A 13372-nucleotide genomic window follows, 5' to 3' on the forward strand; every position below is an offset into this window, starting at 1 on the left:
ACCAGATAGGTGAGAGGCCATGTGATGATACACAGAGAGCAAAATATAAAAGCTGAAAAAAGAATAGATAAGGACAGATTCTGATCCTTTCTTACGGAGCATTAATGTAGATTTCACTTCAAATTCTAGCAGTTTTGCATTGCTATCAACTTCAGGTATTCCTTTACAAAGCAACTCTGATATTACAAATGGCCAACAGCATTTTGTAATGATGTACTATGACTTGGGACCAACAATGAGGTCAGTGAGCATGACTACAATGGTGTTTTCAAGAGGAAAGGGAGCAGTGAATTCTTCTAACGGCTCAAGTTCTACATCTTAACTCATGGTATGCACTGAAAATCCTTAATATGGACCGCAGGCGAGAAGCACCACAAGTTATAATGATGAAGAGTATAATAATCCTGTAAGGTGCATTTGCAGGTACAGTGGATGCCTGCGATGAGTCAGCAGAAAACAAAGAGGGGCTCAGTGACTGATCACAACAATGAAATGTTCAAATCCATCAACAGTGGTGCAGGACAACAGCCAAAACTGCTGGATTTGTCTGTAAAGAATGTAGCTGAAAACACATCTTGAGGAGAGAGGGGGCTTGATCCTGAAGAAAGGATGACACGTCTTGGGGTAGAGAAACTGGGTTGGAAGAGAAGGGGGAAAGACAGATGAAGGGGTGGAGGGACTGATCAGAGGGGTGCCAGACACAAAGAGGCCAGGCCATGGCTGGTGGCACGCGATGGGCAGATTAACCAGCGTTTCCTCCCCTAACTGAAGCATTAGGACACCTGACTGAGTCCCGCCAATGGCAGCCAGCCAAGGATTTGTTGGGGGGGGAGACAAGCTGGGGCTCGCCTTTCAACACTCAGGCTCTTCAACAACACAAAGAGGGGTGGGGTGGTGTTCGCGGGAGGAAAAAAATAAAAAATACGGGGTGATGGGCTGGTGGCTTGGAGTGGGGAGGGAGGGAGGAGGGAGGGAGGAGGGGGTGCTACAAGCCTTACCCCCCCTTCACCATCTGCTGCCCAGGCTAAGTGAGGACAGGGGTAGGGCCAGAGTGCTGGGTGGAGAATGCGAGCGCGTGCACGGAAAACACACGTGTATCTGCGTGCATGCACCTGTTAGTGTGTCAGTGGGTGGGTGGGTGAGTGGAATGGCAGATGGACAGGGCATACTCGTGGCACTGGAGCTTCAATGTTAGTCATCCCACATTAAGGAGTAGCCCCCTTCCCCCACATTCCTAACCCCTGCTACCGAATGCACAGTGCCAGCCAATTCTTTATGTTTCGCTCAGTTTGATTAAGACATCCACGATTAGAGACATTATGGGCTGGGTGAGAGGGTGTGTGAACCGCTTATCCATGCGGCTGTTTACTGTAATCAAAGCCAAACAGACGCAACCCCTTTTGCCCCCACGCCACTTACCAATATCTCATTTATTTAATAGGAACGACACATTTTAGCCTTTTTTTTCCCCCACATTTTGTCTCTTGCAAATGCGATCACAATGCAGCTTCTAAGTGTACTAGATCAGATATCTGCAGACACACACCACTTCTGCCCCAAAGTATGCTCATTAATATATCCTACACACATTTTACAATTTCTCCCTGTGCCGTTTGCTTTTATTCAAACATACACGCCATCAGTGAGCTGTTTATTTCACCCTGTTTATAATAAAAAAAAGGGGGTCAGAGCAGCAGACAGTTCAGTCTTGCTGAGCAGTAATCTGAAAATGCCTGTAATCCTCCATACAGAGCCCTTCTGGAGACTGCGGTTGTAGTGTGGAGAGGTGTAGCCTCATCTCAGTTTAGCAGCCATGTGTCTGACCAAGCTTGACACGCAACCAGAGCCTTACAGCTGCCAGGACACACACTGAGAGATGAGGCACAGTAAAGCTGCCCCGGTCACTCACTGGAATAATTATGCCATTTTTTTGCCCTATACAATGCCGAGTGAGTGCAGGTCACTGAACTTATTCAGCTCAGTGTTGGAACAAGTGGCATAGATTGGCAGCCAATAAAATCATTGCTTTATGCTCGTGCTGTTATAAATTCAGGGTGTGCACGTTATGCTAATAAGCACTCTAAAGAATTTCAGTATCTTTCAGTATTCACTTGGCAGCACATCAGGGTGTTAGTTTTTATTTGGGTGACACTCATTCCGAGTAAGAACACGTGAATTCTCCCACGGGACGTCTGTAACGATGAAGTGACACAGGCGCTCCTGAAATAAACGGCAAATAAGTCCTTCCACTTTAACTCTTGCAGCAAAGTAAGGTGCACAGCTGGTAGCTCTTCGGTCACTTTCTCAGTCATGCACCACCTGAAATCTTGAACTTGCCTTGGGTTCAGGGTGAAGAGCACAGGGCTCACTGTCAGCAGTGTCGTTTCTCTTGCACACTGTTCGTCCCAGCCTCACCTCCAGGATGTAGTTTATCCCCGCGACTATCTACACAAAATGACAGCACTTCTTGACATATGTTCAACTTTAATAAACATATACACACACACACACACACACCTCCTGAGTTAACTTTTACCTGCATTTTGGCTGATGTAATGTTCATAATTTTGTAGGCAAACCGCTCTTGTGTGTTGGCTTTGTTGAATTCAACCACAGCGAACCGAGCTGCCGTCAGAACCTGACTGTTGTTGACCGGAACTGAGTGCGGCTCGCCGGTCATAAATTGTCCGACGGTCACCAACCAGCCGGTGAAGGAAGCACAAACTAGAAAACAAAACCAGACAAACATCCTAAAACCAACAAGTTGTTTCTATGTAGCTACAAGGGGCGTCTGTGTCGGTTCGCCATCAGAGCGGGGTTTAAACGTGCTAGCTAACCCGCACACCTGAGTCCAATCTGCTGATTAGATTTTAGAGCGGCGCCGCTGCGAGGGCAACACAAACTTGGGTCGTTGCGCGGCAACCGGGTTGCTAAGCTGCCGTGAAGCTGGAGCTGCTGGTGGAAAACAGGCAAATCTACTGAAAAACAAAAACATACAAAATCACAAGTATGGAAATAACACATATTTAATCATAAAGACAAATACAACGATGTTTTGATCCACAGTGGACTTTCTGAAGACTCATAGAAATCACAGTAGTATGGTAAAACATTATGAAACACTTGTATTTATTACCTAATTAGATATACAACTATAAACATTTAGACAAAATTCACAGGTGCCTTATAGGGTAAGTCTTATTAAAATGAGACGCCTAGCAAATTGGGACAGTTAGGCTTTGCAATTAGTATCTTTTCAAGCAATACAGAAAATAACCCCTAGTCAACACTTACGCACTGCTAAAAACTTACTGGATTTTTTTTAAAAGGAGGAAAAAAAGTTCGCATGGTAATGATGTTATAAAAGTATGTGTGGCATCACATGCAGGCACACCTAATATCATAGTCACTGTGATAAATCAAATGGTAAAGTGCTTTCACATAGAAACAGCTTAGCTTCTAAAAGTCTAAAAAACAATATTCATGGCTTGATAATTTTTTTTATTTTTTATAATGGGATATAATAATGTATCAAAATGACTCCTTTTGCACTTTAAAAAAATGCAAATTGTGTTAGTGCCCCCCTTTACCAATTGTGTATTGTTAAAATGGGACACTGCTCATTTTGTTGGGGGGAAAAAATTTAAACATTTTTGAGGATCAAAAAAATACACGCTGTCTTATATGAAATCCCATTTCTAAACAGGATCAAATATAATTTCTTGCAAGTATGCTATCAGATAGCAAAGCTAAAAAGCTATGTTTTAGCCCCCTACTTAAAAGTATTACCACACCAATTAAAAAAAAAAATCCAGCTAGCTATTAGTGGGTATTTTATTTCTTCTTCTAACATATATATGATTATTCAAATGAACATGAAACATCTGAATATTTTTAAGTGAATGCATTAGACGACATATGTGATGATGAAGGTCAAAATAATTTTGAAAGCCCTGTTTGAACATTACAAAAACAGATGGTGACACAAATGCTTAATACATTTTATTGGCCCACATGAGTATTTCAGTTGAGTTTCTGTATTTTCACAAAGACCTTAAAATGGTGACATTAATTATCTTGTTTTATTTCATTTAGTTTTTTTTATGTAAAAATATAAAGGGTCCCATTTTGACAATGAAAATGTCCCATTTAGAGAATAGCGTCTGTAAAGTGTTCTCAGGAGATATTGTGTTTGTGAGTGTGTCATTAATTCTGTGTTTGATTATTCTATATTTATTCTTCTGTATGTTGTAGTAAGGATGTTCATGTTTATAGAATTGTATGAAGCTGGGGGCTGAGACACTGGATTGATTCTGTGAGATGTTCCAGAATACACATTTTCAGAAAGTAGAATAACCTGAGCCCTTGATCAGGAGATTTGGTAGCTCTGTTATATTTTTGGGGGGACATTTTGCTAACAGGATTTGGGTCCACTTTGCTGCAGATCAATAAAAAGTTGTTCTGTGTGATCACCTTCATCCTTTGATGAAATTTTTGTATCGTGATGAGAGTGGTCTTGTCTAGACTGACAGTGCCCCCGTCTAAATCATGCTTTCAAACGTAAGCCAAATAGGTGTGATTCATTTTGTAAGAAGAAAACTTTTTTCACCGTCTGATGATGATGAAGCAATTTAGTGAGAGCAATTACAATGCTTTAATTTGGCTTTATTTTTCTCAGCTAACTCACCGAACATCACACTGGTAATGTTAACTCATGTCACTGCAGAATATTGAAAGTCAGGTTTTTTAGGTATGCATATCAGCAACACCAGTAATAATAATCAATTTATACTCATCAGCACTGGTAATGATAAAAATGGTGTGTACATTATTATCAATATTATTAACCTGTGCTGTTTATTAAGTGACATCTAGCTGCAGACATATAAAACTAACCATAAAAGAGACTACATAATATACAGGGGATGAATGACTACTGCATACTATGTAAAAGCTTTAATAACACTATGAACTTAATCCAGTTATTTACAATGATCTATGAATTTGTTATAAATCTACAAATTCATTGTTAAAAACACACCTAAATATATGAGAAAACAAACAAGAAAACATTTCATTGCACACAAACTAAAATTTCATTGAACATGTGAAAATAATAAACATGTATGACTAACTTCCCAGTGATGAAATTTAACCCAGGATTATTAACCTGCACACTGCCGTAGTGCCCCGAAGTAGACTAAGCACAAATGACTCAACACACATTCTTGGCAGAAGTCTGTGATCGGAGCGCATTTTCTAGTTTTTCATTTGGTTAAATTCCACATGAAAATGATAAACTGTTGAGTACAGACTCTCCTAAAATAATTTAGGCTCTAAAAATTCCTAATAAATATTTATTATTGTAGTAGTATTATTAATGTGCTTAAAAAGTGAGAGACAGTCCCCTGGAATTAGAGTTACTCACAACCTGACTTCCTGCAAAAGTCAAAATGGGTGATTAAAATCTGCAGTAAGGAAAAAGAATTTCAACTTTTGTGCTGTCTCATCTCATTTCCATTACTTTTCCTCATATTTTAGGTTTTGCTGTGGTATTGTTTCATTATCAGTATCGATTAATTTGATCAGGTATTGTATCAAAGCCACAATTTCTCTGCACTAATAGCTCGAGCCCAACGTGAGAAAACTGAGTGAGCACAATCCTAAGGAGGGGAAATATGTCAGTCAGTCACCTCCGGATTTACCAGAGAATAACTACACCCAAGCAGTAAACTTGTATTTATTTATTATCACACACATGATAACACAATGAAGATAACAGGCATTAAATGAATAAAGAACGCTTGTCCTGAGACACAGAGAATAAACTGTACAGGCCGGTGAAGGTGGTGACAGTCAGTATGCAGGATTGTATCTTTAAAATGCTAATTTGTCGCTACAGTGAGTTCTGCAAGTAAAACTACACCCACTCACAAAGCTAGTGGGTAAAAAGAGTTCACAGTAACTAAAGGAAAGAGCTCTCAGCCTGCATAAAATGTCACATACTCTCTTCATAAAGACAATCATATACACATTCAAACACAGGAAGGCGCTGTTACTCTTCAGTCAGGTGTTTGAGGAGCTGAGTGAACATGTAGGCTGAGTTACTGAAGAAAACCTCCCTCCCTCCATTTCAGGGTGACTCCACTATCTCCATTCTCCTGCAGTCGGTCCTGAAGCTGGGAGACACACGATAGCTGCTGCTGTGAAACATTTGTGCAAATCTGTGCCGACACTGATACTATTTATACCAATATTTATCTGCACATGTACGTATCTATCTTATATCCTATCTACAGCTATTATATTCATGTATTTAGTGTGTTGATACCACTGTGTCCAAGCTGTTTATACTGTAACATATGGGCAGATGGGCAAAACGCGTCAGACTTGGTATAGTGGTTAGCAGTGGAAATTAAGAGTTTCTATGGCAGCTCAGACAGTGCGAAGGACATAACATCAACCTGTACGGCACAAAACTAAATTAAACTTTGCCACAATACATGACAAGAAGCCTGATAATTACTGGTAGTACGAGCCATGGTCAGGTTAGTCCAAGATAAATTTGTCTGGCTTAAATGTGCCCAGAATGTTTGCCATGAACCCAGTGTCACTGGGGAGCTTCCATTTATCACATTACACTATAATTATAGACGGCACTATGAATGTCTGTGTGTATACCAAAATACTGTCTGTCAAGATGATTCCCAGTCTGCAGAAAACTTGGCAAAGGAGGAATATGCCAATGTAACAACAATCCAAATTTACACAAGTGAAAGAAAGTGGAAACCACGATCTGGTCAAGTATGTTGCCTCACTTGAAATCACAACAACACCTTTGGGTATGTGAAAGAGAAAGGTGGAGCAAAACAAATCTGGAATTCCCAATATTGAGGAGGATTGAGCCGGAAGTAAAAGTGGACTAAGTATTTAAAAATTATCGGACTTGAATCTCAGTAATGAAAGGTCTATCAGTTTTTGTTGCACTGAATTCCTGGTGTGGAACCTGTATTTTTAAAACAGTAAATGGAAACTCTTATATTTTCATTTTACATACAAACAAATGTGCTCCTCTTTAGCTTTTAGAAATAATGTGATTACTTTAAGGTGATACCAGTGCTTGATATTCAAATGATAATACACAGAGGTCTAGCACAGTCTACATAACAGAATAACTTTGATGAAACAAGATTGTGTGAAGCACCACAATTTCTACAACACACTTTAAAGATATCATCATTACTAAATCATGACAATCTGGTATTTCCTTTGAACATTTACCAAATAGTTTTAACCTTTTACTTTTTTTAAACTCAAACTTCTGTTACAGACTTGATAGAAAAAAAAAAGGCCGGTGGTTGTTTGAAAAAGAAATGACAGCAGAGAACACAAGTAACACAACTTAGTACAGCAAGTAAGAGAATGCTTCGCTTGTGTTATCTTCAACACACTCTCTGATTGTATGAACAGTTTAAAATAAATGTATGAAAAATTTACTCCACAGAAACAATGGAAAAGAAGACTGTTGTGAGGGCTGCAGTGTTTTATTAGCTGTTCTGCTACGATTCCTGTCCAACAAATAGATTTACTCAGTTTGCATTGTATTTGCTGAGCTTCTGTATCTTGCTACCACAACACAAATCTAACTAACTGATAAGCTGATAGTTGACTCATACTAGTGGTTACAACTCAACACAGTTTCCAGTACTACATATACCACACAGGTACAAGAAAAATGTTAGGAAATTATAAATACATTACATGGCCAAAAGAATGTGGCACAAACTTCACATCCACATGTAAATTTTTTATTTTTTACTTTTTAAGTTGCTTATTTTTATTATTATTATTATTATTATTATTATTATTATTGTTCTGGCCATAAATCATTCACAGGCTGTCATTGTTATCAGAAAAATGCAGCAGTCTAATATTACTAAAGGCTTCCAGTAATTGTGTCAAACAGACATTGTGTATTAGTGTTATTTTATTATCATGGGACTTTGGTTCTTTTCTTAGTTTTCTTGCTCAGTAATGTTGGATATTTTATTAAAATATTCAGATTATTCAAACTGGCTTCATTTGCATAGTTCTCTGAAAATAATCTGAATGTGGTATTTGAAATCCAGTTTCATTTGACAATAATTCTGTCCCACACTTCATTTGATATAATAATGAAAGTTTTACATTATTTTAGGAATCCAGCAGCAGCTATCGGAGGCATATTTGGTATGTAAAGGGTTGTGTATATGTCACACACTAAACAAGCCTTTCCATTAGATCAGTTACACAGTTGAATAGTTGCTAATAATCTTTATTGCTACTAAAGTTGCATAATTAGGATGAATGGACATCACATAATGGTGTACAATTATATACAGTCTGTATACTTTACTTTCAACTCTATCCTATCCGCAGGGCCAACTGTTGTTTAGTAATATGGTAAAAATTACATTATGAACTCAAAGCCATTGCATCATGAGGCTACTGAAAAGTAGGGTGCATGACATAAGAAAATTCCTAGAGCATCACTTGAAATATGCATATCAAAGAGCACAGCAGTGAATCCATCCTCAAAAACACGTGAACCCGAGTGAGAAGGGCACAAGTGTGGGAGGCCACCATAAGGCCTAATGAAACATTGAAGGGCTCATCGTGCTAAATGCAATGTTTGGTGTGAACTAAACACATAAACCAAGGCGCACCATGCACAACTCGAATATCATGCTGTGGGAATGATGCAGACTCCACAGGCTTGGAAAATTAGAGGTGTAAACCACGCTGTAAAATACAGGAATCCTGAAACAAAACAGTCTGCATAACATATATTTATGAAACTATTTAGTTTCCTAACAAGACAGCAAGCCTAAATGTGAAGATGTGGTGAAACCATAGATCCATCCATTTGCACTCAAACCTGTAAGTGGTGCCAGCAGAGCCTCTACTTCATATTAAGTCACTTTTTCTTTACATTTAGACTTTGAATGAAGTATTTGTACATATCTGATATTAAAGACTTGGATCACTGCTATTTTGTAGGTACTACAACTGCTAAACATATACGCCAAAGTCCAAGGGTGTTGAATTGCAGTGGTGGAAAAAAAATTTCGGACACCTTTAAAATTTTACACAGTCTCAAATGTTATCATGAAATATTTGTGGAAAAATCCTTTTTGTGTTTCAAAAGGTGTTGCTGGATTAGACAGATACAAACAAATACAAATTATATATATATTATTGTTTACAAGAAAAACTAAATTCTTGACAGTTTCAATGTCAGTTCTCAACGTTGTCAGTATCAAAGTCAACAAATAACATAGAATGTGTTCAAAACTGAACAAAAATTAATAAGCCACCACACCATCAAACAAGAAAAGCACTCAGAGAGCGCAATACTTCGCCAAGGCTGCTTAGTCGTATGATTTCCACCGGATAAGTCCCGATAAGTCCGCAGCGGTGGATTTGCAGTAGGATCACAATCACGTGATCATCGGCAGGCAGCTGATGTAGTGTTCACTTGTTATAGCTACAGTGATGCCGTGCAGCTATCTCGCAATGACATCGAAATCTTTAACAAATCCATGGATCCAGTCACTAGTCACTTGGTCCTTGTGTCATTTCTGACCTTCCCTGAAAATTTCATTCAAATCCGTTTTTGAGTAATGTTGCGCACAGAAAGACAAACAGACAAACGTACGCCGATCGTCACATAACTAATAAACCATCACATTATCAAATTAATATTTAGTAGTCCTGCCATTAGCATCAGTAGATCTCTAATCCTGGCTGACATGTTCCCCATGAGTCTTTCACACTGTTGAGGAGTAATCTTTTCCCATTCTTCTTGAATTACTGCTTTTAATTCTTCTAAATTATTTGGTTTATGCTTTGAAACAGAACTTTTGATAATCCTCCACAGATTTTCAGTGGGGCTCATGTCCGGGTATTGACCTGACCTGGATACTGAACTCCTGCAGCCAAGTTCTACTGATCCTGGAGGTGTGGCAAGGGGCAATACTTGGCAGAGTCCAATGTGCCATCACAGACAGCGAGATGACCAACAGCAGCAGCACTCATGCATCCCCAAACCATGATACTGCCTCCGCCATGTTTGACAATAGATAGTGTACATGCTGGAGATAATGCTTCGCCTGACTTTCTGTGTACCCTAACTGGGTAACTGGACTCATCTGACCACAGAATCTTGTTCCAGTTCCTGGCTGTCCAGTTCTTGGGTGCTTGAGCCCAACGACGCTGGACTAACCTGCCTCTCATTGATCAGGGGCTTCTTGACAGCCTTGTAGGACCTTAAGCCATGATCTGAAAGTCGGTCACGTACAGTGCGGGTGGAACACTGGACACCAGTTTGGTTTGACCACTGCTGCTGAAGCTCCTGTGATGATCAGGATGTGATCATTTCTTGCTGAAGAAACCCTTGGACGCCCAGATCTTGGTTTGTCTTCCAAGCTGTTGGTTCGTCTGTATTTCTGCAGTGTCATCAACTGCTGAAGGACTGCATCTGCACTTCCTGAAAATTCCAAAAATTGTGTCTTTCAATAAAAAGCACGACCTTCATTAGTGGATCACTGGTACCAAAATGACCCAGTACTTAAAATTTCTTATGTATTTTTGTGGAATCAGTCAATTTCAAGTTTTTAATGGATTTTTTAGGATTTGTTAAGTATTTTGGCTGTGACTGTACTAAAACAAACTGCATTTGAAGACTGAAGAGTGAGACTTTGCAGCTACGGTTGCAGAACAGTTGTTGGACAAAGCAGGCAGAGGATGATGCTGCTGGATGGACAACAAACCCTAGAAGAGACAGGAAAATCTGGATTAGTGGAAAGAAAACAACTGCAGAGCTTCATTAAAGACATAACCCAAAAGATGCTCCTTTGTTGTTGTTGTTGCGGAAAACTGCCTACAAAGCACTGGCAATCCAAAATCTTGAAACAGTGCACAGTGTGGGTGGGGGACAGCATACTGAAGGTGGGTGCAGGGATTTTTTTCACAGTAGGAAAGGATCTCTTCGAAGCCAGCATGGACAGGACGAGTAAGTGATGAGTAAGTGTAGTTGTGCTGTAGTTAACCATTATTTTTATCATTGATTAATCTGCAGATTATTTTCTCGATTGATCAATTAATTGTCTTGTTTATCACGTTTAAAAATTGCATTCCGATCAGAATTTCCCAGAGCCTCAGAGGACATCTTTCAGTTTTTTGTAATGCCCATCAAGTAAACTAAAGACATTCAGTTTACTGTCATTTAAGACAAAGTGAAGCAGCAAATCCTCTCACCTGAAAAACTGAAGCCATGATCTAACTTGGTTCGATGATTTAAACAATTAATTGCTTGTGGATGTAGAATTGTCTAACTTTCCAGAAACAATCAGTGCAACACTTGAACTTTGTTTAAACCTTTAGAACTTGATTGTGCTGCAGGAATTAGTCTCCACAAGCACCATGTTCAGTCACAGGCAAACAAACTGATGCACAGACCAAAATATCCGAGCAGTATCATCTATTTGGTTTGATCCATGAATATGCTGGCTTTTACTGATTAACTAAACACAAATCATCTTCATTCAATAATTGCAGAACTAGGACATGCAGAACACACTGTATAACCATATGAAACACTTAGGGGCACTTGGTTTTATATGCTTTTTGGCCTGTGTCACATATTAGAAGTAGAAGATTCCACAGGGTCAAATAAATGCAGCAAATATACCAGATCCTGGAGAAGAACCTGCTGGATTGTGTAAAACATAGGTACACAAATAATTCCTAAGCAGACATACAAAAAGACAGTAATGAAAACTGAAAACCGGTGACAGCACTTGAAAATGACTATTAACTCCCCATGCTACAGATCATGTAATTAAGCAGAAGTAGCAATGCCATACTTCAAAAATACTTGGTTACAAGTAAAGGTTTAGCATTCAAAATTTACTCCATATCATTAACAAATTATACTTAATGTATCATAGGTGAACACGCACATCAGGTAGAATGAAATTAAAGTACATTTATGAGTGTTTTCATCTTATTATGGGATTATTGTAAGCACAAGCACTTTATAGCTCAATCTGGTTTAATCAAAAATGTTATATTTGAATAGTTAGACACTTGTTTTGCATGCAAAGTCCTGCAAAAAGCGGAAAACATGAGGAAAAAGTCCCTAGAATACAATCATTGGCACAACGAATTTGGGTATTTTATGGTATCAAATTAGCTGCAAATGTGGAAACCTCTTCATTTAACGAGTCTCTTGCAGTGTTTAAACTTTTAGGCGTTGAGACGTTGAATGCATGAATGTGAACAGTGAATATTAAATCTACATACATTCATTTAATCGTGCCAAACGTATCCCATAATAATAAATCACAACACTTACCACCAAGCGGTCATCGTTCTTCTTTACTGCACTTGTTCTTAGCTGCTCTTTTACGGCAGCTGGTAAACAGTAGCGGCTGCATTACCGCCCCCAGCGGCAGGAGGGTGAACTGCTGCTGCTGAAACTCGGGCAAAGGTTTGTCAATATGAGTCCAAAAACTGACGAATTGTATTTTTCTACATGATATATTCAGAAGAGGTGCACTCTAAGTCTTGATGAATTCAAATACATTGATTCTTCACTAATTACAAGAAGTAAATCAGATATCCAAAAAACATGGACACGCGTTGGTCTTAAGGGTGAAAATATCTTTATTTTTCATAAATGATTGAAAGATAATTTAGAAAAATTCTACTATCATATTAGGCAAGGAACAAAATAATTTCTGAAATATTTACTTTAGAGTAGAAATATTTTCAGCTATTGTTTTCATTTCATAACCTAGTTCATGTGCAATATTTCATTATCAAATGTAATTCTAATTTACTTTTTCAGAATTATTGCCAGTATTACTTTTTTTTTCTATTCTAGTCTTAACTTTATTATCAGTAATGTACCATACTTATATCTTACTGCTTTTCAATAAAGCACATGTTATCTAATCTTGATTTTCATGCAATATTTGTACCAGGAATATCCGTTCTTATTAATCCCTTAAGGATTAATAGAGTTTGGTCTTATCTTGTTAATAAAGTGTAGGTCTGAAAACTCTTACATCCTTTACTGACAGACATTATGACAGCATGAATGTTACATTCATAGACTATGTAAGTAAGATGTCTGGGTTTATCTTTTTTTCCATCATTCTGATTTTTCTTTTAAGATTTTTATGTCACCATCATCAACAACTGAGCAGCTAGCTATGTTCTAATGTTGCAGCTTTTGCACAATACTTAAAATATGGTGTAAAATATAATAATTACTAGTAACCAAATTTGCCCATAAGTAGGAATCAAAAAAAAGAAAAAGTGAGGC

The 13372-nt window shown here is 38.4% G+C and overlaps 1 protein-coding gene and 1 long non-coding RNA gene across 2 annotated transcripts; both read right to left on the minus strand.

The window, feature by feature from the left end:
• Window positions 1-2106: 2106 nt before the first annotated feature.
• Window positions 2107-2804, minus strand: LOC111564394 (cystatin-like). Its single transcript, XM_023263943.2, has 3 exons — window positions 2537-2804; window positions 2338-2445; window positions 2107-2220 (listed from the first exon to the last, which is right to left on the minus strand). The coding sequence occupies exons 1-3, from the start codon at window positions 2747-2749 to the stop codon at window positions 2131-2133; spliced, it is 411 nt and encodes a 136-aa protein (XP_023119711.2). The 5' UTR covers window positions 2750-2804; the 3' UTR covers window positions 2107-2130.
• Window positions 2805-5728: 2924 nt separating this feature from the next.
• On the minus strand, window positions 5729-12438 carry LOC129350764 (uncharacterized). The gene is made up of 2 exons (XR_008604269.1): window positions 12398-12438; window positions 5729-10812 (listed from the first exon to the last, which is right to left on the minus strand). It is a non-coding gene; the product is annotated as an uncharacterized LOC129350764 (long non-coding RNA).
• Window positions 12439-13372: the final 934 nt, after the last annotated feature.

The sequence above is a fragment of the Amphiprion ocellaris genome, chromosome 16, assembly GCF_022539595.1.
Source record: "Amphiprion ocellaris isolate individual 3 ecotype Okinawa chromosome 16, ASM2253959v1, whole genome shotgun sequence".
Classification (NCBI taxonomy): domain Eukaryota; kingdom Metazoa; phylum Chordata; class Actinopteri; family Pomacentridae; genus Amphiprion; species Amphiprion ocellaris.